Source organism: Channa argus, chromosome 12 (genome assembly GCF_033026475.1).
Source record: "Channa argus isolate prfri chromosome 12, Channa argus male v1.0, whole genome shotgun sequence".
Classification (NCBI taxonomy): domain Eukaryota; kingdom Metazoa; phylum Chordata; class Actinopteri; order Anabantiformes; family Channidae; genus Channa; species Channa argus.
Window position 1 is genome coordinate 19257688 of NC_090208.1, and position 27646 is coordinate 19285333.

Here is a 27646-nt window from a genome sequence, read left to right on the forward strand (position 1 = left end):
ACAGAATATTTCAAAGAATTTACTGTCAGATTTTCTGAAATGATGAGAAGTTGATGATAAGTTACACCATTTTCTATTCATTGTTGTAAACATTTATAAAAAATTAACAATATGTCAGGTGTATGTTTTTACTGATACATTTGTGTCTAATTGTGTGTGTGCCTGTTCTTAAAGTGTATATAGTGTTTTTGCTAACCTGTATGTGACTGGTACCAGGCCAACTGCTCCCATGCATTGTACCTGGTGAGGAAGGAAACCCCGGGCCCTCTGGCTTACCTGGACGACCAGGTACAATTCAACTGTGTTTATTTATTTTATTTTATTTTTGTATATAATATATAAATACACTACAGGCATAGGCAGATTTAGAGAAGTGAGCAATAGGGGCAACAGTACCACCTGCTGCCCTCAAGGACAAACAGATACTACAAAATTGCCCTCTAAATTCCCCCCCACAGAACAGCAAACGTGATAAAGTGCCCACTAAGGTGGTCTCATAAAGTGACAGTAGGTTTTTTTTGTTTTTGTTTTTGTTTGTTTGTTTGTTTGTTTGTTTGTTTGTTTTGTTCTCTGCTGATATCAGATACCCTTTAGATTTTTTCTCTTGGCCCCCTATGAAGACCTAAATCCACAACAGCAGACAATGATTTCAGCCTTTATCTCAATATTGCTATATTGCTTTCTTACTGAAAGAAGATTTATATTGATTTTGTCAGTACTGAAGAACTCTGTTCAGCTTTAATACAACACATTTTGCTCAATGGTATTTAATGTTTTTATTTGAAGTCCAAATCCATAAGGGTATTGTACATAAACAAATTATACAAATAATTAAGTGCGACCTGTCTGCATCATTCAGGGCCTAAAGGTCAGCCAGGTTTCCCAGGAGAATCAGGACGTCCAGGGTTTGACGGTTCCAAGGGAGAGAGAGGAGACCCTGGCTTTGGAGGCCAACCTGGACAACAAGGTAAACAACAAGGTTTTGAATCTAATATTATTAACAATAGGCAATCCAATACAGCAGCTCTGCCATGAATTCTAATTTTACAAGGTTACAATTTCTCAGTTTTTAAGTTGAAACTGTCAGAAAGTTGTACTGGAGTGCATTATAAGAAGAGGTTGTTCTAGTATTTTAACCACCCTATTTAAAATGAATGAAGGGGCCGAAGACTTCCTCTAATAAAGTGGCCAGTGAGTGTATGTAGACAAGTAAAAGGTAATGTATCATTTTAGACTTTATCTACTTAAAATCCAATTTAAAACATTTACATTTTACAAATAAATAAAGTTAATTTAATGTTTTAACAAATTATAAAAGTATGACTGTTGTCATGATGGTAATAGCATTCTCAGATGATGAAGTGAATCCAGATAAAAGCAGATATTACTCCAGATGGAGTAATATTTTTCTTAAATACGCAGGTTCAATCACGTAAACTTGATATTCAGCTATGATATTTGTAATCAAATGTTCTTGACTGTCAGTACACTGTACTTGCCAAATAAAGTAATTTGGACTTCATTCTCCTTATTCACCTGTACTGTTTCTAACACACATACTCCTTGCAGGTTTCCCTGGACCCAGAGGGGATCCCGGAGTTCCAGGTATCCCTGGACAGAGTTTTGATGGAGCCAGGGGTAAAGATGGTCTTCCTGGATTTCCTGGAGCTAAAGGCCAGCCTGGAGAGGTACTTGGAGTCACACCTGGATCTCCAGGACTAGATGGTTTACAAGGAGCCCCTGGAGACAAGGGCCAGCCTGGTACACCTGGAGGACCTGGAGCACCTGGTGAGATTGAGTCTAACATAAAAATAGATCCTGCAACGTACTGGGAAAGGGGCATAGTTTACAGAAGTGAAGAGACTTTGCCTAAATCTGCCTCAAATTATCATTAAAGTTACGGAAAAGAAGGATTGAACTATTAGTCAGACTCAATGTAAGAAGTAATAGTTAAACTGTACCGGTTCAATAACTATCTGTTTTAAGATCAGTAGTCATAGAAAACCATTTACTCGAGTAAAAGTAATGATCACAATAAGAGTACTTTGTCAATAATACGAAGACATTTCTGTGAACTTTTTTGTGTCCTTATTTCACCGTCAGGTTTTGACGGACGTTCCGGTGTTCCTGGATCGAAGGGAGAACGTGGATTTGACGGCCCACCTGGTATACCTGGTCCTCCTGGATTTCCAGGTGAGCCGACTGATACCTATCCCGGCCCCCCTGGAGTTCCTGGCGAGAGCGGACTAAGAGGACCACCTGGTGAGAGAAAAGATTCTGCACACAATGACCATGTTTTACGACGTGGCTAACCAGAGTTCAGTTCAATTTTGTAGAGCTTTGAAAATTTGACATGCTATATTTGTGTGATGATGCATACAGTATGTCTAATTACAGTTATCTGTAAGTTTATTTCTAACTTAGTCCAATCTTGGCTGATGTATTTCAGTACTCATCCCTTCACTTTTGTCGGTGTCAGTTTATCTTTCCTGTTTTTTACTGTATTTCTCTTCTTTTCCTCCTCGTCTTGTTTTCTCTTCTTTCCTCCCTCCTTTCTACACATCAACACCATCACCATCATCATCTCCATTCATCCTCTCATCCCTCCATCCTTTTCTTCTTGGTGTTGGGGCGCTCGCTGTAGGCTGCCAAGGTGAGACACTCTCTGCCATCCATCATCCATCCTTCTCTTTTCCAACCATTCAGTCCTTTACTTCCATCCCTCCATCCTCCACCTATTGAGGCATTAAGGCAAATACTTTGACTGCCTTCATAAGAGTACCGTTCAGTGGCAGCTGGACTTGTTTGCTGTTCTTGAGTCTTCTTCAACTTTGGTTCAGAGAGGCATTGTCACTCAATGGTCATCTGGGGGTCGTTGTCTCACCGCACTTTATGTGTTGTTGGAGTGACATGAGTTTGAGATGAGTGCCGAACAACAACAAAAGAACTGAATTTTGTGTGTTTGAAAACTGGTGTCCACTTCTGGTCAAGTGAGGATCATTCTACTGTGACATTAACCAATTCTTCTCTGTCCAGTATATGGAAAATCTGTCTTCAAAGAAGTGCCCCTTGTTTTACAGATGCAGATGAAGTAATGAGTCTTGTCCTGTTGTGCCGTGTATTTGTGAAGTGTTTTTGTTTCTCCAGGGTACAGACGTACTCTCTCTGCATTTGACTGCATATACTAAAATGCAATTCTCAGTAATCACTCTAGGTGTTTTGCCCATGGGGTGTATGAGTTTGTGTCTCAGTGAGGCAAAGACAAAACACCCAGACATAAGCAGACCAATCTACGTAGTATTGCAGTCCAATGCAGCAAGGAATGTCCAGATTTGTACATTGGAGGCCTTTAAACTTCACAGAGTTTATAGGCCTGCCTCAGTGAACAAGTTAAGCAGAACTGATTAAACCTTACAGATGAGCAGTGAAACATCAACAAGTCCAGTTGCCACTGAACAACATTTCTGGCATAACCATGACCTGGATGACTCAGAATCTTCACAGACACCTTTACTGGTACTTACCTCAAGAATGCCTGCCTCTGCTCTATTTATTTGCAAAGCAAACAAATGTCCATCTCCATAACTCAGTTACTGCCAACTAATCAGTTTTGGGGTGTAAATATTTTAGCTTATAAGACCCCAACTCAAAGACCCATGCAGTTGTCGTACAGGTTTAAGGTGGATATTTTAATTGTGTGACTTTTTCAAGAAATGTGTGGTTTGGTTTTGGTTATGCAGGTGGAACTAACCGTCATAGTTGAATATTAGTATATTTTTACATTTATTGTCAACCCTGCATTCTAGAGTCTAGAGGATTTGCTACACGCTTAAAATAACTTTTTATTTTCAACACATCCTGCATCGTCCTAGATTTGTGACAAATGAAAAAAATTATCTTAACCATATTACAAGATCTAATTTTGCAGCACAGATGTGTTGAATGTTATTTATTTTTTAAGATTGTAAACTAATAGTGGTTTGTATGCTACTACTGTAGGAAGAACAAACCTTAGCTTGAACGTAGCTAATTCAGTCTGGAATTGCACTTGATTTTCATATATATATGTCAATACAATATAACTGTATAATTACAGATTTAGTAAATGTTAAACATTTAAAAGCCATGTGTACCAAATGAGCTACATCATGTGTGCAGCTGTTCTGTGAGTGCAACTCCAGCTTAACCAAGGCAATGAAAGAATGTATATGCGTTCACATAGTGGTCTGCTCTTTGCCAAACTGTGTGTGTTGGCATGTGCATTCACATGTTAATTTGTTGTATTTATTGCTCAGTTTTTAATTAACTTTAAGAGAATTTTTCTTGTTGTGCATCCATCCATCTGTCCAGGTTTCCCTGGTCAAAAAGGGAAAACAGGACACGCCGGTTTCCCAGGCCCTGCTGGGATGAAAGGAGAGCCAGGACCACCTGGCTTCACTGGGTCACCAGGGCCAAGTGGACCCCGCGGACCTCCAGGAAAAAGAAATAGAGATGGATTTCCAGGAATAAAAGGAGAGAAGGGTAGGCTGAATCCCTGTTTATCTTTGGTTGTTCACTTGTCCAGGTAACACCATAGTGAAAACAGTTCTCTCATTTGGGTAATCTTGTCTCTTTCCACAGGCGAGAAAGGTTTCCCAGGATTGGTGGGTTTCCCTGGACTTCCAGGGCGTCCTGGTCAACCAGGATTTCCTGGAGTGAAAGGACTGCTTGGAGATCGTGGTGGAGATGGATTTTTCGGTGGACCTGGATTCCCTGGACTTAAAGGTCCGTGCTTTTAGAGAAAAAGAAATGTAGACAATGACACCTCGGTTGATATCACAGCATGAAATGATCACATCAGATTTACTGCTGACAGCTGCTTCTTGGCAGTGTCACAAGGATACACAGGAGCTAAAATTCATCAAGCAAAGAGATCTGCAGCCTGGGTCAGACTAAGATCCATGTGTTTTTACTTCTATAGGTGAGAGAGGTCTTCCTGGGCTTCCCGGCTTGCCTAGTCCGCCTTTCTCAAATGAGTTTTTGGTAAAAGGAGACCTTGGAAACCCTGGGACCAGGGGTCGTTCTGGTTTCACTGGACCCAGAGGTAACATTGTTTCCTGTTTGTTACTTATATTTGACAGCACAAACATAAACTATATGTATATATTCTATTGTGTTTACTCTTGTGTTTTTCATTTCCTTTCCCCTCCCTTTTACCTGTAAACACCACTGTGTCTCTGATTACAGGTGATAAGGGCATTCCAGGTCAACCTGGTCTTTCCGGCCGGCCTGGACTACCTGGTTCGAATGGCCAGATTAAAGGACAGTCTGGGCAGCCTGGGTTTCCTGGACAGCCGGGACCTCCAGGCTTCCCTGGGGCAAAAGGAGAACCAGGAATCATGGGATTCCCTGGCATGTCTGGACCAAAAGTAAGAAAACACATAGACCAACAAACGAAAACATACATCAAATTCAAGTGGAGAGCTTGAAGTTAAAATTACTTTTTTTAGGGCGATGATGGTCCACCTGGTTTTCCTGGCAACTCTGGAGAATATGGTCGGCCTGGTACCAAAGGTCAGTGTAAATATGAGGCCACAAGAAAAATAATCTTTTTCATCTATTAAATCTATTTATGAATCCATGAATCACACATTGTCTGACATGTTATGTTCCTTAGGTCTACCTGGAGATACTTTTGGTATTCCTGGAGGTCCAGGACCTAAAGGACAACCAGGAGATCCAGGCTTCCCAGGTAAGTCTCTCCATGTTCACTTATGATAAAAGTCAGAAAGTGATGATGTTAAAGTTTTTGAAGATGATAACAGGACATTGCAGTCCCAGTTTCCATTTCATATTAAAACATGTGTGCTATCAGACAATAATTGTCTCTCCTCAGGTGGCCGTGGAAGTGTTGGCTCCCCTGGTCACAACGGCTCTCCAGGAAGTCCAGGTTTCCCTGGAACAAAGGGAGTTCCTGGTGAAACGGGACGCCCTGGAATAATGGGTAAGAGAGCTTTTCCAAGACAAACTGATAAATCTCAACATGAAAACACAGTGGATATTAAAATACAACACACATTAGGGGTGTAATGATGAATCGATATAGATATATAGGATATAATATTATAGATATATATAGGTAATCAAGAGTCAGAGATACGGCTGTGCTGAAAACTACAGATTTGGGCTCAGAATATGAAAGAATTCTTTGCGATTAGGGCAGCAGCATGATTGATGACAGCAGCAGCTTAGCTCAGCACTGTTTATTACACTTAAACACAAGTGTACAGTGGTAGATGTACGTTACTAAATAATCTCAAATGTTACAAAAATATACTTTTCAGGAAATACAAAACCAAATAGCCAACTTATTCATTTATATATGTATATATGCATGTATATATTTCCGTTTTTTTGTGCGAGTCCAAGGTAACTTATTATATCCAATGAAATATCTCATCTGGCTGAATGGTTCTCATAGTGCTGAAAACATCTAATCACATTTACACACAGACAAATGAAAAATCAAAAGGGTTATTTTCTTGCATGAAAAAAATATCAAAACTTAAAAAAGGGGTTTAATAGCAGTGCTAGGATAAAATTGTTACCAGCTGAGCTTAGCCTAAACATTCCGCTAAGACTGGCGGCACACATGGCATTCTGGAATACCTGGAAACTACAAGTCCACACAAATCAGCTACCAAACCATCTTCGATAAAACTTGCAGTGCGAGAACACGTCTGGTTATTTCACCTGTACTGTGTTAGAGGCAAACTTTGAATTGGAACAGTATTTGGGCTTTGACTAATGAAGTTTCACAAGTCTGCAAGAACACAGGTACAGTGAAGAACACAGATTGAGAACTGGATTTTATTTACAGTGCTGTATCAGCACTGATACAGTGATACAGTGCTGATAACACTATCAGCACCTTTAGAGCAAACTTGACCGCTTACTCTGAAACTGACCTAGAAGCTGATGACAGATCTTACATTTACATTTATTCATTTAGCAGACACTTTTATCCAAACCGACTTACACGTGATCTCCTACTTAAGTAAGTATGTCATAAAGTAACCACAGTGTAAACATTTTTTTAACATTAAATTATAATTAGTCTACTAAAAGTAAATTATTGTAGAATAGTTTGTTTCAAAATATGTATATGTTTACATCACTGTTGCAGTTGCAGAGATGGGCCGGATTTAAACTACTTTATATACTGACAGGTGATTATAATAATCATGATTTAAATAATCATAACAAAATTCTTAAAATCATAATATATGAGCTGATTTATATTTTGTATTAAGACTGCATCTGAAAAATAACTAAAGCTATCAAATAAATGTAGCAGACTAAATAGTACAAAATGTCTGTTAAATATAAAGTTGAATAAAGTGATCATAATTACTTCAAAAACTATAAGTAATTGTAATATTTGATCGAATGTCCTTGCAAAAAATGCAAACATGACAGTGCAACGCACTGTATCGTATCATTACAAATGTAGCTGAATTGTTTCTGTTTCAAATCGTGGCTCATGTATCGAGATGCGCATCCAGTTGTTTTAAAGGAAAAGGCTCAAACTCCTATACACATTTATCTCATCTCCTGTAAAGGCTCATCTGGTTTCCCTGGGCCAAAGGGTCAGTCTGGCTTTCCTGGAAGAAGAGGAGCAGATGGGTCTCCTGGCCTGCCTGGAGACTTTGGAGTTCCTGGAGTCAAAGGTGAGAGAAAAACCCTTAATGTACGTTCACTTCCTGTATCCAAATGAAACAAGGTATAGTAACACAAATTAGGGTATAAGGTGAAAGTAGTATGTGGACACAGACAGACACGCGCTCACTTTGTCATGTTTTCACAGGTTTGTCTGGGTCCCCTGGTTTGGACGGACTTAATGGCCTTGCAGGACCGAAAGGCCTCAGTGGAAACCCAGGTAAAGACCGCATTACATGATAGATGAATAAATAATACAAGAGAAATATCTAGGATATAGGAGGCCAAAAACACTTTGGTAATAATGTAGAAACTAAACATAAAGAGCTACAGTATTACTTGGAAACACACCTGTGCATTAAGTATGATTGAGAGCTGTAAAATGCATAACTCCTCGTTTCTACCTAATTTCATGCCAATGTCTGTAGATACAGAATGACGACCTGACAGCTTTCCAGAGATGAAGCCATCTTAAGCAATGGTTTCAGCACAGATCATCCTCATTATGTTATAATTCTTTTATACATATTATCATGCTGATTTAAGTTTAAGTGGCAATTTTTCTGATCGTTGTTTCTGTAAGAACCATTGACTGCAGTATCAGATAAGTTTAGATAATGTTTTTTGCACATGTTGCTTTGCTCCCTTTGCTTTTCTGGCATGTCACCTTTCACCTGTCAATCAAAGCAGTCGATTTTTTTTTATCTATCTTTACCAGCACAGATAATACCTTGAACTTATGTATAATCATAGAGTTATGTATTTCACAGCTCATATTCATGGTTATTACAAATTAACTACCAGGTGTTTCTTCAGGAACTGGTACAGGTACCTATTACTTTAGTAATTTTTATGATATTCAACATTATAACCCTGTAAGAGCATTATTATAGATATACTACCCCATTACTGTGCCATTACCTAGATTCTACCCCTATATTACCTTGTTTTTTTTCCATAATATTACACAACTATTACCAAGCTGTAAAGTGCTGTTGATGAACATTTGGTTGTGTTTGTATACAGGTGGAACAGTACCAGGTCAACCTGGTGACCCTGGATTTCCAGGGTTGAAAGGGGAGAAAGGCTTCTCCTTTCCTGGTGCTCCAGGCTTCCTGGGACAGAAGGGAGCAAGAGGAGAACCAGGTATGGCCTAGTGAAAAAGTGTACACATGAAAAAATATCTTATCAGACTTGATAAGACAAACAAACAAACTAATACTTGTGTATTAGGTGGTCCTGGGTTTCCAGGGTTGCCTGGCCTGCCTGGACTTCCTGGTGAGACAGGGAGGTCAGATATTCGTGGACCTTTGGGAAACCCTGGCTTCCCTGGACTGCAAGGAGAGTATGGTAAAAACTTGTCCTCCATCCAATTTTCTTTCATGTCCTATTTTCTTTTCTTTTTTCTCTTATTTCCCATCTTTTCTCTCCATGATTTTCATTTTGCTACCATATTGCTACCAGTTCCCTCAATTATGTTTCCTTTTACATATATAATTTACTTTAAGCACCTTTTTCCCCATCCAATTTTTATTGTTGTTTTCTTATCTTTTCTGTTCCCCCACCTTACCCTAACCTCATCTTCCATTCTTTCTGATTCCTTTTTTGTATCCTTTCCTTTCTATCATATTGCTCATTACAGTCCATTTCCTTTCCTTAATCATTTTTAATTTAATTTCAGTATGTCTTCGTTATCCCTATAAATCATTTTCTCCTGTCTTGTCAAGGTCAACGAGGTCCTCCAGGTCCTCCAGGGCCACCTGGCCCAGGTACTGTACAAGGAAACAGAGGTGACTCCGGGCTTCCAGGTTTTCCAGGCTCTCCCGGCACGAAAGGAGAATCAGGAGTTCCTGGAGCCCCTGGACTCCCAGGAAGCTATGGTTTTAAAGGTGATGTGAAGCTCAATACTAGAAAGATAAATACAATGTTTACAATGTATTTGTTCCTTAAAACACAAGGTAACTTTATTAAGTAAGACATTTTTACTTTTCAGGAGCACAGGGTGATTCTGGTTTCAGGGGAAGTCCTGGTCGCGAGGGTTTCACCGGTGACTTTGGTTACTCAGGAAACAAAGGGCCTAAGGGAACTAAAGGTAGGATTATTTTAAAAAATCCATGTGATGGTACAGTAAATGTTTTACTCCTAAACATGAATTCCGCTATTATGTAAATCTGTCTCTCTCTCATACTTCTCTTTTTTTTTTCTCCATCCACTCCTCTCCAGGAAAACCCGGCCCTAAGGGTCCCCCTGGCACCCCCCTGGCACCTAAACCACCAGAAGGCTTATATTTTGGGGATCCAGGTTTTCCTGGTGAAAAAGGCATTTCTGGTGATTATGGAGAATCCGGTCAGCCTGGACTGCCTGGACGTCCAGGTAAGCAGGAAACAGTTCCGTTTTTTTATTTATTTTTGTAAATGTGGGTCGATTGTAGAGTGAAATTAACAGTGGTTTATCCTTCATTCCAATGCTTATTGCCCCATACAACTGAATGTACTAACAAATATTACCTACAAACTCAACTATGCTTACCTAAACTTAAGCAAATTGATTTCATGTTGTATTTGATTTATTAGTGTATCATGTTGCAGTGCAGAGAGAAAGAAACATAACAAGGAAGAAAATAGAAAAATAAATACATGGCTTTATGCAACTTCTGTCATACTTGTGTCAAATACTGTCCCACTATAGGTCCTAAAGGTCAACTTGGTGTTGTGGGTAAATTGGGCAGGACTGGACCTCCTGGTCTGCCTGGACTTATTGGTGACCCTGGACCCCCCGGTTTCCCTGGACCCACTGGAGAACAAGGTGTGTCTGTGTTCTTCCTTTCCCTGTGAAGATGAAGATTATTTATCACTGTCTGTGAAGGCTCTCAGCCATTCAGGTGAGCTTATCTAAAAGTTTAGTCATGGCAGCTGGACCTTTTTCTGCTTAGTTTGAAATGTTTTGTTATTCTTCCAAGTTGCTTCTCCAGTCTGAGTAAAGGGACTCAACCGTATCCCCCAGAATGTGCCTCCTCGGGAGGCACATTTTTTACTTAAACACGTATAATATGTATAGTGTACAGTGCCCTCCAGAAAACGCTTTTCCACATTTTCCACTTAAAACAGTATTACCTATAAATTTTTCAGTACCACTTAGTAAAGGCTACTAAAAATGCAATAATAAAATAATAAAAACTATGATCATAACAATAGGGAATATGACTACAGTTTCATGAGTAAATGTGTTAATATCTCATTTTTATGCATGTTTTATTAAGGTTTAACAAGTGTAATAGACATTACATTTTTGTAAAGGTAATGTAATAATGTAATTAGGAAGTTGCCCTATTTCAATCTGAATAATATTAATAGAAATTGGTTTATTGATTAAGGGAGAATTCACTAATTATCAGCCTACCTATTATAACTTTAGTTTTGTGTGTAGATGTACATCAAATACTATCAAAGTATTTCTCTGAATCTAGCTGAAAAACTAATGACATCACCTGGAGGAGTTTTTCATCAGTAGAAGTTCCGATGATATCATCTGAAGGAGCTCTGGAAAAGCCGATTGACCATGATTACAAACTCCATATTGTGACCAACAAAATAACATAATCTGAACTAAAGGGTTCTCCAAGAGATCTGGAGGCATTTTTCAGCTAAAAGTAGCGAGATATTTTAATGTAGGCAAATCAGAGGGAAGTTCAATCACATTCATTTACGAGTACTGCTCAAACTAGACCCAAAAGAACCACGTTCAATATCAGTGAATGCATCCTTTATATAGTATTTAGAACTATAAATACCAGTGATCTATTTATTATTAACATTTAATGAATTTGATACCAAAGCCTATTTGTAACCATAGAAGCTCAGACATTAAACACCTGTATATGAGCATAACCCTACTAGTTTCTCTAAATTCTACCATTTCCTTTCATTTCCTGTTCTCAGGTCTCCCTGGTGCAATCGGCCCCGCAGGACTCCCCGGCAGTGTCGGCCGAAGTCACAGCATAGGCTACACACTGGTGAAACACAGCCAGAACTCCCAGGTTCCCATGTGTCCTCAGGGAATGGCCAAACTGTGGGACGGATACAGTCTGCTGTATGTGGAAGGACAGGAGAAGGCACACAACCAGGACCTTGGTACGTCGCGTACCTTTACCTACTTTGCTCAGTGGCCAGTAGGACCTTTCCTCTCTTCTTTGTCGATACTGGAGAAGAAAAAAAATCTTTGTCATTATCTTGTGGGACTTATGAGTAGGAAGTATTGATGTGTTAGACCCAGCAGTTGAACTATTAATGATCTTTTGCTGTCTCTCCAGGTCAGCCAGGGTCATGCCTGCCCAGGTTCAACACCATCCCCTTCATCTACTGCTCCCCTAACGAGATCTGCTACTATGCCAGCCGCAATGACAAATCGTACTGGCTCTCCACAACTGAACCCATTCCCATGATGCCTGTGGCTGAGGAGCAGATTCGACCTTACATCAGCAGGTACTGCATGCCGTGTTAGCATATTAAACTCTCTGGTCTGGGCTTTAATTGTTTAACACTAAAATTGGGACTCCAAATATTAAAGGGCCAATGTCTGCTTGATCATAAGCTAAAATGTATGCCTCCTATTTATTTAGGTGTTCAGTGTGTGAAGCTCCATCTCAGGCCGTGGCGGTCCACAGTCAGGACGTGTCCATACCAACCTGCCCCGTCGGCTGGAGGAGTCTCTGGATCGGATACTCCTTCCTCATGGTGGGTGATAAATTACCACGTACATTTTCTGTGATTAGACCAACAAACAGATACTAATATAAAACATGTTTAATCTGTTTTTAAGTTTTCAATCAATCCTTGCAAAGATTTTACATTTTTAAAATAATGACAAAAGAATTATTTATTACACTATTAGAATATTTCACCATATACACAGTCCATTAGCAGAACATTGGGACAATGCATTTGTAAACCACGTAAAATGTATATTTTATTCTAAGCAGTACAAAGACAACATATCAAATATTGAAATGGTTTGTTTTTTCAAAAATTTATGTTCATGCAATACAAGCAATACATGTTTCTATTGTACATTGCTGAGAGAGCAAGTTAGAAATGTGTCCATTTAAATAGAGATCAAATAAATACTACTACATCTCAGCCCTTGGTGATCTAACATGACTAAACCTGAGCCATCCACAGACAATAAAGGCTCTGCATATATTCAACAAATGACCATAAATTAAACCTAACAGATACATTTTTCCTCCCCACCACAGCACACAGCAGCCGGCGCTGAAGGGGGTGGGCAATCCCTGGTGTCTCCTGGCTCCTGTCTAGAAGATTTCCGTGCAACACCCTTCATTGAGTGCAATGGGGCAAAGGGCACCTGCCACTACTTTGCTAATAAGTACAGCTTTTGGCTCACCACTGTGGATCCCAGCCAGGAGTTTTTCTATTCGCCGGCACCTGAGACCCTGAAGGGAGGCCAGCAGCGGACCAAAGTGAGCCGCTGCCAAGTGTGCAGCAAGATCTTGTAGTCAGAGATGAAGGATGAAAGAGAGGAGACGTGGAGGGAGGGAAACATCTGGAGTTGATATACTAACACAAAACAAGCAGAGGTGTTTATGAGATAATTTAAAAGGAAATCTATAAAAACAATATCATGAGACTGACTGAAAAAGTTTGTTAATTCACTTAAGGAATAAATGGGTTTGTAAAAACAAGAGGGGTGAAGTGGGAGGAAGTGGAGAGAGAAGGATTCCAGTGTGGTTTCTCTTCTCTAGATTATCACTGACAATGGTGCTATTGTTTATTTTCTGTGTGTTTGATTTTGTGTCTGTTTTCTCTTTCCAATTTTGGTGTGAATCATTCTCTGCTATTTCGGGCGGTGCTGCCCCTCTAAAAAGCACTGCACCGTACATTCACACATCATTGTGGACATCTCCTTCAGATACGTCAGTTCAGACAGTAAAGTAAAGTCAAAAGCTGAACTTTGTTTTCTCAAATGATCTAACTGGATTAGATGATGTCCTCACTTGATTGTGGTTCAAACTGATATTTGAGTTAAATAGCTGCCATAAGACTTTGCTTCTGTTGTGTTCCCCTGCCTACCATACCCACTGTAACTGCAGTTATTTAACAGAATCCATTAAATTAAGATCTGTCATTAATTTTGCCTGAATAGTTCAAATATACAAGTTATCACTGGTTTTGTTATTTGTTTGTTCTTACTGCACTTAAGGAAACTTCCAAGGTACATCAACTGACAAAGTGCACATTGTTTTTAATCCATTTATAAACTATTCTGCATCAGATGAACAAAACACAAAAAGTAATTAGAATAAATTCAAATAATTTAAATTAATGGACATGACCCACAATAAAAGCAGATAATTGATCACTTTATTAAATTAAACTAAATTTACAGTTCTGTAGGAAAAGATTTACATAGCTTACATAAATGACTGTAACCTAATGGCCTTTTTATGATCAAACTCTACTAGTGAAGACGAAGCTTAAAGTGCAACAGTATAATTTATGCATAGCTTAGTTTTTGTACAAAAACATCCGAGTACTGTCTTTGACCTTAACTATGCATATTTCATCTTTAATCTCTTTATCTGTGATTTTTGTCATTAACACACTAAAGCTTTTGATGCCACAGTACCCTGACAGTTGTCTAGAAAGGCTACATTTATCAATGCATTCTTATTAAACTGCATGTCATAAGCACTTTTTCCTTTTAAAATAGGCAAAACTGGGGCCAGCTAGTTTCAGTAACAAATGACTTGAATGAGCTCGCTAATTCGTATCTATTGCACTGATAAAGATGTCAGCTAAAGGGGCATTTTTTTTTTTTTTGTGATATTATTACGTTTTAAAATGACATTAAATCCTACATTCACACAAAATTTACAACAGGAAAGTAAACACACATTTTGAAATGTATTAATTATTGCTGTAAATAGTACCCAATATGCTAGTGCAAAGATCTATAAAGCTTTTAGCTCTTTATTTTATTTTTCGAGTCTACATGTCCTTTCACTGTCCTTGGGTAAGAAATAGACTAAAGTTGCTGCTTTTAAGTGGATATTTTAAAGCCATAAATATAATGAATTTGGCTTGTAAGTTAAGTCTCATAGGTTAATATCAGTTTTTTCTCCTCTGATTTAATTGTTGGGCAACAACTGGGTGACTTGTAACCACTATGATGACTGTGTCTAGCACATGCTTCTGTTTCTCTCCTGGTTGCCTTGATTTTATCACCATGTTCATTTTCATGTTCATTTTTTTATGCATTTGTTCTTTTGTAATCTAGATTGTAATTATTTTTGCTTGTGTTACCATACTATCCATTGGTATTATTTACTGAGATGGACAAAATGGGAAAACAATGATGTGTACATTAAATAAAATGGAAAAAAGCCCTTAAGATTGTTTTTATATAGAAAATATATTCACTGCTTATGATTTAAGTGATATAACCATTTTATTGTCTCTTTGGACTTTATCCCATATTCAAAACAGAAATGTTTCATACAGCAACATACTGTTAGGGCCTGGAGTAACAGAAAAAAGTCTTTGCTCAAAGATGATCTGTGACAAAATATAGTAATGTCTGTTACAGTAATGTATATTTCTGTGCTTGCACACTTCTAAATAAAGTTTAAAAACTTGAGTAACTGAGAAATTAAGAATTATTATTTCTCAGACTCAGCTATCTGATTTTTTTTTTCCTTTGGACTCAACCGTGAAACCACTATTTTCATAAAGGCTTCAACTGCATGTAACCTTCAGTGAGAATATTACGTGTGTTTTATTGTGTACAGTGTAAAACTAATATATGAGACTAGAATCCTGTGTGACTGGCAAAACCAAATTAAACACATTAACACCTTCTAGCCTGATACTTGTTTTATTGAACATACTTGTATAGCCAATCAGCTAATGTCATTTTGAAACTAACAGGTTTTATGTGTCCCATAATAGAGATGCATTCACAGTCTTTACACTTAAGTGAACATTTAAATGCAATTGTGTTCTTGGAATAGGGTTTTGTAACATTGAACACACTTATGTTCACACATGGCAGTACGGACCTACTCCTGTCAAAGCAACAATAACCATTTTAATTTGATTGGATTTTATAGACAATAGGGTCAAGTCAGTAGTAAGTTGGGGCAGATTGAGAGAAGAAATTTACTGTAAAAAGAAAAAGATAAGAGTATAAGTAAGTGCACACTGCCACTGTGTTATGGCTGGAAACAACTGCTGGCCAGCTATTGGAACAATTTGAGGGGGCATGGCAGTGGCCATCCACCATAAAGATTCTTGAAAAGGTTCTGGGAGAAGGAAAGAGCACCAAAACCCTTTTGTTGGACTGGACATCTGGCTGTCTAAGTTAATTTGCTGCTGAACTATTTGCAGTGTTGATGGCATTAGTATGGGTACAAAAGTAACAGATATGGCCAGTTACTAACTATCAGTACTAATCTATCAGAATCAGAGGGTAAATGCATAGTGTGGAGAAAAATAAATCACCAGTGACAAAACTACTGGGACACTGCAAGAATGCCATTTACACACCATTCAGAATAAAGTGTGCTGAGAAAAAGGCAATCAAAGTGAAAAAAGTATGTAATAATGAGTACATTGAGAATAGAACACACTAATCTTAAGAGTTTGCTGATCATCATCAAGAACCATCAGACAGGTTACTGTGACCAGTGCTCAGGAAAGGAGATAGCAGGACATATTCTAGTATCATACAGGACGTATATAGAAAAAAGGACAGAGATTATAATACAGTGGCAATAGGTAGTCAGTCGAAGTGTTGCAGTTGTGATGAATTATGGAGACACTTAAATGTACTTCCCTTAAATGTTTTTGTATCTTTTACATGCCTTACTGAAATTGTGAATTTCCCATATTGATTAGTGATGTATCTATGTATGTCAATGCAGATGGCACGAAAAAGTAGTAGAAGACGCAGTCCGGAGCAGTAGAGGGCGACAAAATGCTTAACATTGTCTCAGCTGCTGCAGAAGAAGTTACCTGGCATCACAACAAAAACACTCTGAGCAACGCTAGCTCGAAGCAAAGCGACGTGTATTTTTTCTGCTAATTTGGAACAAATTAACAGGTCAGCAACATAATTATAAGCAAATGAAGCGTGTAAATTACAGCCCATTACATCAATTTTTTTCAGCTATTTGGAAAACGTTAGCTTTCGAGCTGACTTTAGCTTCATTAGCTTGTTGATTGTAACCAGCTAGCTAGTTAGCTACCGTTTTTTCATTAGCCTCTGTGTGCAAATAAACGTACATCTCATGAAGAAAAATATATATGATAAATATGAGTTGGTCTTCCTGCAGTCATCATTAACGCAAGTGGTTAATGCTATAGCTAGCTGTTGCATCAACCGGCTAACGATTTCTCACTAGCTAATCTGGTATTTTTCAACACATATATATTATGCTAGCTCCAGTACTAATATTAGCTTTAGGTAGCTTACGCTAACGTAAATGATTTGTAACTTCGTCTGTAAATTATATTTTAGGGTGTTTGCAGCGTTTAGACGTGCTCGTCAAACTTAGCGTTTATTTGGTGTTATATGTTTTCAGGTGAAAAGAGTGAAATACTTTTACGGATAACTTAAGTTAATCAGATCACCTGTAGACTCGACGTTAGTATCAGATGCTTCCACATTTAAAGACCATGTTAATGAAGCACGGTGTTAGAGAAAAGATGATAAAAGATGCATTATGGGAAATGCACCGGCTTAAAACAAAACAGCTTTAAAATAATAAAAGTGACAAAGGTATATGGACACTCCTGTTGCATATTTAGTGTAATTTAATAATTTCGTCTTAAGCCCAAAAAAACAACGGCTTTCGACGGGTCGCTACGTAGATTTTTACACCGGGTGCCCAACCCTCCAATTTTATCAGGGATCTGACGGAGTGGGATTCGAAACCGTGGCCTTCTTCATCCCAACTCTATACTGAGCCACCAGGACCCCTTCTAATTTAGTTTAAATCATAATTGTTGAGAGGCTCCAATAACGTTATGTGACATATTTTGAGTAGGTAATAGTAATAGATCATCAAAACAAACAGATGATTAACTGTGTCAATTATTTGACTAATTGTTTCAGCTCCTTAGTGATATTTTAGACAGTGATACACTTCGAACAGCAAAACTTTATAAAAGATCCTTTTCTCTTCTCGCTTTTACACAAACGGTTTTCTCAGTTTGTGTGTGACGCTGAAATATATCTTCTGTTTGTGCAATGTAGGTACGCTGGAATTTTCTGACACCCACTCGGACATGTCCTATGTCTTCATTAATGACTCATCGCAGACCAGCGTGCCTCTGCTGCAGGCCTGCGTTGATGGGGATCTGTCTTTCGCCAAGAGGCTCCTCGAGACCGGGTGCGATCCCAACATCCGTGACAACCGGGGCCGCACTGGCCTGCACTTAGCTGCTGCCCGGGGGAACGTGGAAATATGCCGCCTTCTACACAAGTTTGGGGCTGATCTGTTGGCAACAGATTATCAGGGAAATACAGCACTGCATCTGTGTGGGCATGTGGATACTATACAGTTCCTGGTGTCCAACGGTCTTAAAATTGATATCTGGTAAGATTTTTTTATGTTTTTATAATTTTGTGAACAAGATTACTTGGGCTCATTTAATTTGAGTGTTGGGAGTATATGTCTTTTCTGGGATGACTAGTTAGAATCTCCCTGTTTTCCTTTAGAAAAAATATTAAGATTTTTGGATCATTGCAGAAAATAATCTCCATAACAAACAGAAGTTAACATGATGATGCTTTACACATTTTGTTCAGCAAAACAATATTTAATGACCACCGCTTTTAATATTTTTGTAGCCTAAATGCAATTGCCAGCAGGAAAAAACTATTGTTAGACGAAAACAAAATATACCATCATCACATGACTTCAATCACGACAGTGAAACTTAAATTTGCTCAAATTATATAGTACACTATCTTTTACTACAAATAACATTACTTGACATATCTAGATTAAGTATAAACTAGGGTTTTCCTGGCTCCAAATGAGGCAGAGCTGGTACCATCCTAAATATGCATCTACATATAGAAGACATGTTGTCTGCAATTGTGTCTTTCCTTTATATCATTATATCCTTATATCAACTGTGTTTGTGCTTCGACAACATGTATGCTCACATCTGCACATAAAATTAGATGTATCAGTTTCTTGTTGTGCTTAAAGATGTTTTTACATTTAGAACCTTTCCTGACCAAGGGTACGTTGTAGACACATATAATCATGGACAAATTGATTCCTAAATAAGACACTCTTACCCCAACTCCACTGTCAAGCATTTAATAATGGGTGTATTGTAAATAATTTATCCTGCATTTATTCATTTATTTGGAAACAAAGAAACATTTCTATCACAGTGAATGATGCGATTAGTGACACACTCATCTTTTTTTTTCACTTGTAGTGCACCAGACAGATCTGTCAATAGAATTTGTTTTATAACAATTGTAATTATAAATGTACTTTTTAGGTATCAGTTTTCAATTTAATGTCTTACCAAATAGCATGTTCACACTGTACGGAACACTTAAGGATTGACATGCACTACTTAACCCCCAGACTCACCACATCCTCTCAGTGTCACAGATATAAAAACATAGAACATAATGGATAAAAGGTTTTTTTTATTGTCTTCCTGTCCCTCCAAACCAAAGTGCAACTGCACTTTCAAGTATCTGCTTTCTCATCTGTGGAGTCTAAAATTAACAGAAGTCAGATAGATATGACATTCATATCGATAGTATTGCGTGTTGTTTTTTCACTGTCTTTCCTTGTATTATGTATACAGATGAGTGAAATGTTGATATTTTTGTAGCCTTTATGGAAAAATAATAAGTTCTACATAGCACTATATTATTGATAACATTTTATAACTTTTCTGTTAGACAGACCTGTGTTTAAGGCTGTATTGTTTGGATTTCTAGATGTAGCAGACCTGAGAAAACACACCCAGGCCCCTTTTCAGTATTCCCTCAATATCATGTCCTAAACAGGTGAAGCCAGAAATTGGAATGGCTTCATATTTATTTAAACCGCTGCTAAATGTTTTGGATTTATGTGCATTATATTGAATCGTTTGTTTGGTAAATATGTCAGAATAAAAGAAGCCCACTCTTGTTACAGCAAGAAACTTAGCTCTGCTGAGGTTAGATTTAGTCGGCACTTCCTCTGTGTCACTTCAGGTAAGTTACCACCAGTTCAAAGGTGACATTTCCTTTAACACTGTAACTTTGGGTTCCTAGCCTAACACTACTTTGTCTTACATGGTAGCAACCACAATGGATCGACTCCATTGGTGCTGGCGAAGAGACGTGGCGTCAACAAGGACGCCATTCGTCTGCTAGAGGGACTGGAAGAGCAGGAAGTGAAAGGCTTCAACAGAGGACCCCACTCCAAACTGGAGACAATGCAGATGGCAGATAGTGAGAGGTAAGCAAGAACAGATAAAAGGGAGGTAGGTCAGACATATAGTGTAGACAGGGATGGTGGAGAGAAGGTGGAGGCAGTGTTAATTCACCTTAAATACATATACATATACAATACATAGTTTAAGCAGCTGTATTGATGTCTGTTTTCAGTAGGGACAGTAATGAAGATGCAAGTACATTCACATTTACATTTAGTCATTTAACAAACGCTTTTATCCAAAGTGACTTCCAAAGAGGTACAAGGCAGCAAAAGTCAAGGAGAAAACGTCAAAGCAAAGTCCTATCAGAGAAGTGTTCACAGTTCACGAGATGCTTTTAAGCAGCTGTATTAATGACCTAGCTCCCTTTACTCAGACGTTTGAAGATAAGGTGTCAGAATCAAAACATAGCTGAGAATGAACAGGGGGAAGATTGTTATCTGTGTTAAGATGGCTGTGGGAAATCATTTCAAACTGAGTGGTGTATAGGAAAACTACAGCTAGCTATGACAAGAAGACAATGGCACGGTTAAAGCTTAAAATTAAATAGTCATTTTAATAAATATTAATTAATATTTTATTTTTTAAAAATGCAAACATAAAGCCAGGAACTTTTCTGTAGCAATTATTTTGGTTGGTGACGAAATTCTTTGCGTGTGTAGTGTTTTGTTCACAGTTGTAGTTAGCATTACTTTGAATTTGGCATTTCTGTAATCAGTGGTATTTCTGCTGTTGGATGTAATATCTTTTCTGGACATCTGTACTGGAGGACAAATACTATAGAAAAAAGTCAAAGGTAAAGCTGGCATATAGGTACAAAACAAAGACTGTCTAATCAGCCTTAGTCAGTACACAGTGACATTTGTAAAGTACTTCACTTAAAAATCAGTCTTGTATCCGCTAAAGAGATAAAAAATGTCAGATCGTCACCAAAGTGTTGAGTAAAAGACACTATAATCATCTAAATTGTAACTATTAGATATAGAATAACAGATGGAAAACCAGAAACATAGCGGGAATGATTATATGCAGTTCTCTCATTATACTATGGAAGCTGGTTGGGAGCTGCTGAAGGAATATACTAGTATTAAATCCTGAGGGGGAAGGTGTTTAAAATGTATTTCCCAAATTGGTGAACAAGAGATTTTCCCATCAATAAATGTTACTACCTTTTCTCAACTTGTGTGTGGCAGATTGATGTTGAGGCAAACAACACAGGCCACAGGATGATCTTAGACTTGAAAGGTATAATTTTGAGCTCATAAATGTTTCATGGTGCTGGATCAAAGCACTAGCACTATAGCCCAGTGTGCTCTTTTGTTTTTAAAGTTGTTGGTTGTTACCATGTCAGACGTGGAAATGTGACTGATTGACAGGATGTGGGTTAAAGAACCTCCTGTACAGCATGTAGTGGGGAAACCGTGATTGGTCCATTTTATTTAATTTTTTTAGCCAAAGCACCCTATTCATATTTATCCATTTCTATCAGTTTGAATTTAAAACCTCAGTTCTTCCGAATCCTCTGGCCCCTCACAAATCTTAACGGCATGTGCATTTTTTGAGGATTACTACATATGTAGTGACGATCATAAAGACAGTTGCAAGAGAAGTCAGTACATTTTAGTTAACATATTTTGTTAAAAAGTTTATTTTCAAATAGCCAATAGGAAATATTGAATTACCAAGAATTGCTTTTTACTACCATCTGACATCTCCCAGTGTGTGTGACTGTGAAGTTATCATGTAACAATAATTATTCTGTCACAAAATTATATTTCATGACAACAAATTCAGGAACTGAGCTATCCTTAAGCATAGATAAACAATGTGTTACAGCTTCCTCTTTTCTAACTTCACGCCTTTATACTCTGCTTTAAATGACACCACTTGAGTCTGTTTGTAGGGGGAAGTGCATTCTCTTCTGCTTGTCAGCATCTGAAGTTACTGACTACAGTCTGATAAATTCTTGGTCTGCGTACTGTATATGAAGCAGAGGAATGAGCAACAAGCAAGTTTGTTCCCTCATTTGTTTTGTTCTTCTGGCTGCTTCAGTGCAATGGAGAGCCACTCCTTACTCAACCCCAACCTGCAGAACAGCGAGGGAGTCCTTTCCAGCTTCAGGACCACTTGGCAGGAGTTTGTGGAGGACCTGGGCTTCTGGAGAGTCCTGCTGCTGCTGGTGGTCATCGCCCTCCTCTCCCTGGGCATCGCCTACTACGTCAGTGGGGTCCTGCCTTTCTCCACCAGCCAGCTGGAGCTGGTGCACTGAGAGAAGACTGGGACCGGGGGGGTTGAAGAACAAGCATGTTGTAGGGAGCTGCTACAATAAACTAGTGAAGTTCAGCTTTTGGTTATAACAGAGGAATTCAGAATTTTGTTTATTTGCAGCCCAAAATGTATTTCTAAAAAGTGGTGATCCAAAAGAACAAAATGCACGTTCTCAATTTAATCGACTACTTAAACAACTCTGATGTTTAATGTGTATGTGTTGATTAAGAAGGCAACCCCGAAAGTCCGCGACTCTGAAATTAAAACATATGTTGGTTTCTCAATATTATGTATTATATGCCCTTTAAAGTGAGATCACACTTCAACATGCTGCTTTTGAAAAGATGATTTAGAGAGAGAAAATGTGACATTTGTTTTGTTTGTTGCAGTTACAGAATAGCATTTCCTTACATCACACCTGTTCATTTTATACTGTATGCCCTGTTACAAGCTGTATAATACCAATGTTTTCTTTATAATTTTCTCATTTGTCCTATATATCTATTGTACTATCACAATTCTGTATTCATTTCTTTCATACTGTAGGTCCTGGCTGTCTTTGACCTGTATTGTTTAAAAAAAGAAACGTGCATTTGCCATTTAATGAATATGCCATTTTGTATGGAAACAGTTGGGTTGTGTTACCTAAATGTTGTATCATCTGCTTACGTGTAGAATAGAAAAGCACCTTATTGTGTGCCTTTTGACAGAAAGCTTCATGTTTCCCATCGGCTCATTAAGACATTCCCGCCTGAAGCATGCAGCTTTGTTGCACTCATATCTCCTCTGTTATTGTAAACATCATACATTCAGGCCCAGTGCTTATAAACTGTAGGACAAAGGTTGACATTATCTATTTTTTTTTATAATTGTTTTATGTCGCTATCCTTGTAAAACATGTACATTTTATTTGTTTTCCATTTGCTTATTTCCTTTGTACAGTAACATTTGAAGTAAATTCTAATTTAACGTGGATAATGAATTAAATCATGTGTGTGATTATAATCAACAAATGGAGGTTGTCATTTTTCACTGTAGCAAACATTTGATTTCTGTACTTGTCAGCACATTCATTATACAAATGAGGGGGAATTTTGAAGTAGCACTTGTGAGTGGATAAGAATCAGAATAATAAGAAAAGAATAGATTATAGTGGAATCTAAACCCTTTACTACAAGTATAACTGTATGTTCAGTTTGTACTATTATGAGTAACATACATGAATTACATTTGGGTTTTGACTTTGAGATTGGTTTTCTGAATCAACAGACTAAAACCGCCACAATGGATGTTTACGCAATATTGTTGTCTTACTTACTTTAGTTACAACTTTGCTGCTGGCAGTGTTTCCATTGATGCATAAACAACTGTTGCTGAAGACAATTTTTAAAACTTAGTTCTGAGACAAGTTCCAAAGAGCACCTTTTTGTGTGACCTCTTAACCAGTATAGTGATGTATTTGCATTCGACACTGCTGATCATGTCATGTCATACTGAATATTAGAATGTGTGCATAGATTATGATGCTTAGCAGGAGTACAGTCCTTGACATAGATCACATTGAGCTCTTTAATGGGAAGTTCCCTAATATGTTTAGTACATGCAGAGAGATGTTTCTTTAGCCAAACCAGATTCAAAGAGCACCACCAAAATTCATCCTCACCACTATCTACATTCTTCAAAATGTTTAAACAGTTAAAAAAGAGATTTATTTCTGCATTGCTTCTTCAGTTTTAGTTATTTTATTTGTCGTTGATGTTTAGACGAGACAAGACGACACCAAAAACTGAATGATGCTTAGTCCGAGATGTGTAATTCAGCCCCAGCTCCCAAACTCCATCAATACAAAGTGCCACAGTGACTGGGCTGTCGTCTTTTAGCCTTTTGACTAGTGTGAATTTCTCATCATCCGTGCAACTCCGACTCGTAGATAACTTAACAAACTCTCCCAGCTTTGCAGTGACAAAATCTCCTAAAAGGCACTTCACGGAGGCACACAGTGCCAAAACTAAGAGGATCGATGTTCGCACCATTTGTCATTCCTGAAAAAGCTGCATAAATGCTTCGACTTTCCAGCGGAGGACTGCTTAACAGCCACAGAGTTGCGGCTTTAATACCACACCTCTCTCTGTCAGCCAGCCAGCCAGCCCCAGTCTCTCTCTGTCAGCCTGCCAGCCAGCCAGCCAGCCCCAGTCTCTCTCTGTCAGCCAGCCAGCCAGCCAGCCAGCCCCAGTCTCTCTCTGTCAGCCTGCCAGCCAGCCAGCCAGCCCCAGTCTCTCTCTGTCAGCCTGCCAGCCAGCCAGCCAGCCCCAGTCTCTCTCTGTCAGCCTGCCAGCCAGCCAGCCAGCCCCAGTCTCTCTCTGTCAGCCTGCCAGCCAGCCAGCCAGCCCCAGTCTCTCTCTGTCAGCCAGCCAGCCAGCCAGCCAGCCCTTGACATAGATCACATTGAGCTCTTTAATGGGAAGTTCCCTAATATGTTTAGTACATGCAGAGAGATTGTTTCCTTAGCCAAACCTGATTCAAAGAGCACCACCAAAATTCATCCTCACCACTATCTACATTCTTTAAAATGTTTAAACAGTTAAAACAGAGATTTATTTGTGCATTGTTTCTTCAGATTTAGTTGGTTTAGTTAAACAACTGTTGTGTAGTTTTGTCTGTGCATTATTGTGGTTTGTGTAAGGTGGGGATCATTTTATCTACTTAAAAACATACCCACATATTAAACTCTTAATGTAACTATAGCTGGCATTTTGTAGTGGGATAAAAGGTATTTTAGGAAGAATACTTTCCTCCTAACAGGTCATCTAATAGAAATGTATAAACCACAAGACCTCCTGAGATCACATGTTAAGGCTGAGTGACTTTTTTATTGTAGGTTTGCAGACCTTGGTTTCACAAAGCACACAAGTGTTTTGAGAAGTGACTATTAAAGTGATTCAGCATTTAAAACAGAGGTGGAAATGTATTGCTGCATTTCTTAGGCATCCTGGCTTTCCACCACCAAACTGTTCAACAGTGAAAAACCACAAGAATGGCTTACATAAACAAAACAGGTTTATATTCATGCTTGTGTGCTTATCTCGCATTGGCAGGGAGAAGATTCTGTAGTTTTTTCATTTGCTTTAATTCTGATTAATCAGCACTGTGGAATAATCAAAATTTATTTTAGTTATTATGGTTTATATTTTTTAGGAGAATTATTCCAAGAGTTCTAACCCCATTCCATGAAGTGGAGCTTTAGTTGTGCTGAATGCTATGAAACTTGTTTTTAAATCGAACATGCCTATGAGTTTTATTTTCTTCTGATGGTCCCATCTCTCCGTGCAGAAAGACCATATCTACTCTGCAGAGGAAGGGCTCACACACAGGGGTCAAGTCAGGACACATTTACAGTCTGAGATGCGCCTTTGTTGCGCAAAAGCATGAAACGTGCACACGGCTGGTGGAAATCTGCGCGCCTGTGTCTGTGTGTGTGTGTGTGTGTGTGTGCTTGCGTGTGCCTTAGATTCAATATTGACGGAAAACGTTTTTTGTGCCTTGCAAATTCTTTTTGGAAGGATGTGCGGCTGATGCCTATCGGAACCGCAAAACTCCTCGATGACCGGTCTAAATGCATGCAGAAAATCAGCCTGCAGTCAGTCCAATAACAATCAAGGCAAAACAGCTGCATCATGAAAATATCATGTAGTGTAACATATTTAGAGGTGTTAGTGTGGCGTTTTGTGGATTTCTTGCTGCTGAATAGACAGACAGATACCGAAGCAAAACAGGTCAGAGGCAATATTTTTTAATTAAGTTTTCAAAATCATTACAAAGAAATAAAATTGAATGTCAGTCTTAAACAGGTACAGCACAGATACCAGGCAGCAAATCACAAGCAGGATAACGTGTGTGGCCATTTGTCAAAGTTTGTATGTAAGAAAAGTCATGTCCTGCATTTTGACCTTTACACACTGAGCTACATTTAAGTTATAGAGTCGGGGGTTTGGGGAAATCCGTTGACTTGAGGAGGAGGAGGCAGCTTTGTGGTCAAGTTTCCTAACCACATCTAAATATGATCAGCACCGCTCACAGGCAATGTTACAGCAGCGAGATTTCAGCAACAAGCCAAACAGAGTAAATGTAGGGGCAGTGATAGCTGCAGTTATGAGGATAGATGTCATTGTTCCCATCGATGTCCCTTCTGTGACATTTTGTTTCTACAGAGCGGAAATGAACGCAAGACAGGGTTAATAACAGACCATACATGCCAGTAATACAGGTGGAGACTGAAGGAGAGATACTCACACAGCCGGGCTGCACCGGTGTGTTTGGGACCTGATCGGGGTCTCTCATTTTGACCTTCAGTCTGCCAGCGGAAACACAGCTACTTGTTTTCTCACCCACCGTAGAGACAGAGCAGATATAATCACCTTCATCGTCCATCTGAGCCCGCTCCAAAGTCAGCATCAGGTTTCCTTCTTTGTAGCCCCCTGGTGACACAGAGACTTTTCTCTCATATCCTTCGCCATAGTTGACTTTGCCAGAAGAGAAATTGCGCTGGAACACAAGCTTCCCGTTTTTTAACCACCTCACAGCCTCCACATGTGTGGTGTCATAGTAGCACTTCAGTTTGACCGCATCGCCCTCTCTGACCACTGTTTCGTGAGGTACAACAACACTCATTTGGATTATATTGAAATCCCCGCTGCTGTCGCATATGAACTCGTACACTCCTGTGTCCCTGTAAACCGTGTTGTCCAAGCGCAGTGAGGAGCTCTGGTTTACCCTGTCTTCATAATGTCCATCTGGTGTCCACACGTCGTGCTTGCGAACAGCCACTAAGTGAGTGTTGTCCTGTCCGACCCGGCGAATCACTCTGGCGTCCCGTGTCTTACAGTCTCCAAACTCTGGAAAAGTAAAGGTGTCTCCTAAAATCACACATTGTCCAAAACAAAGGTCGATAACACAAAGGAGGATGAACACAAGCCTTAGCTGCGCTCCTTCCATTGTGAGTGTTGCCAGCTAAATACCGGGCAGTGGTATTTAAACTGGTGTGGGTGTGGTTAGATTCCAAACGTCATCAGACCTGCTTTTCCCACACTATAAGTGCCTGGTGAGTGTCTGTGTCAGAACACAGAGACACACAGGAGAACATGAGAACATGATGGGAATCTGTACTAAGACATGTCTCTGCATTATGGGACAAACCAGGTGAG

The 27646-nt window shown here is 38.9% G+C and overlaps 3 protein-coding genes across 6 annotated transcripts in view; 2 read left to right on the forward strand and 1 right to left on the reverse strand.

Annotated features, from left to right (window-relative positions):
• col4a6 (collagen, type IV, alpha 6) overlaps positions 1-15401 on the forward strand; it is a 98021-nt gene extending 82620 nt beyond the window's left edge. For all 4 annotated transcript variants that reach the window (XM_067524144.1, XM_067524146.1, XM_067524147.1 and 1 more), the window contains 23 exons: positions 217-288; positions 860-967; positions 1570-1788; positions 2104-2262; positions 4351-4521; positions 4621-4764; positions 4961-5083; positions 5227-5408; positions 5490-5553; positions 5657-5731; positions 5876-5983; positions 7602-7709; positions 7847-7918; positions 8725-8844; positions 8932-9048; positions 9426-9587; positions 9692-9790; positions 9922-10071; positions 10387-10503; positions 11637-11828; positions 12008-12179; positions 12317-12431; positions 12953-15401. In XM_067524144.1, the coding sequence (XP_067380245.1) occupies positions 217-288; positions 860-967; positions 1570-1788; positions 2104-2262; positions 4351-4521; positions 4621-4764; positions 4961-5083; positions 5227-5408; positions 5490-5553; positions 5657-5731; positions 5876-5983; positions 7602-7709; positions 7847-7918; positions 8725-8844; positions 8932-9048; positions 9426-9587; positions 9692-9790; positions 9922-10071; positions 10387-10503; positions 11637-11828; positions 12008-12179; positions 12317-12431; positions 12953-13213 (3110 nt within the window). In that variant the 3' untranslated portion in view covers positions 13214-15401. The remainder of the gene's footprint in view (positions 1-216; positions 289-859; positions 968-1569; positions 1789-2103; positions 2263-4350; positions 4522-4620; positions 4765-4960; positions 5084-5226; positions 5409-5489; positions 5554-5656; positions 5732-5875; positions 5984-7601; positions 7710-7846; positions 7919-8724; positions 8845-8931; positions 9049-9425; positions 9588-9691; positions 9791-9921; positions 10072-10386; positions 10504-11636; positions 11829-12007; positions 12180-12316; positions 12432-12952) is intronic.
• Positions 15402-16679: 1278 nt separating this feature from the next.
• Positions 16680-23458, forward strand: ankrd46b (ankyrin repeat domain 46b). Its single transcript, XM_067524949.1, has 4 exons — positions 16680-16818; positions 17974-18316; positions 20042-20200; positions 22230-23458. Exons 2-4 carry the CDS (start codon positions 18006-18008, stop codon positions 22444-22446), a joined length of 687 nt encoding a protein of 228 aa, XP_067381050.1. The 5' UTR covers positions 16680-16818; positions 17974-18005; the 3' UTR covers positions 22447-23458.
• Positions 23459-26226: 2768 nt separating this feature from the next.
• LOC137137661 (uncharacterized) lies at positions 26227-27444 on the reverse strand. The gene is made up of 2 exons (XM_067524212.1): positions 26736-27444; positions 26227-26647 (listed from the first exon to the last, which is right to left on the reverse strand). The coding sequence occupies exons 1-2, from the start codon at positions 27435-27437 to the stop codon at positions 26507-26509; spliced, it is 843 nt and encodes a 280-aa protein (XP_067380313.1). The 5' UTR covers positions 27438-27444; the 3' UTR covers positions 26227-26506.
• Between the last annotated feature and the right edge of the window lie 202 nt (positions 27445-27646).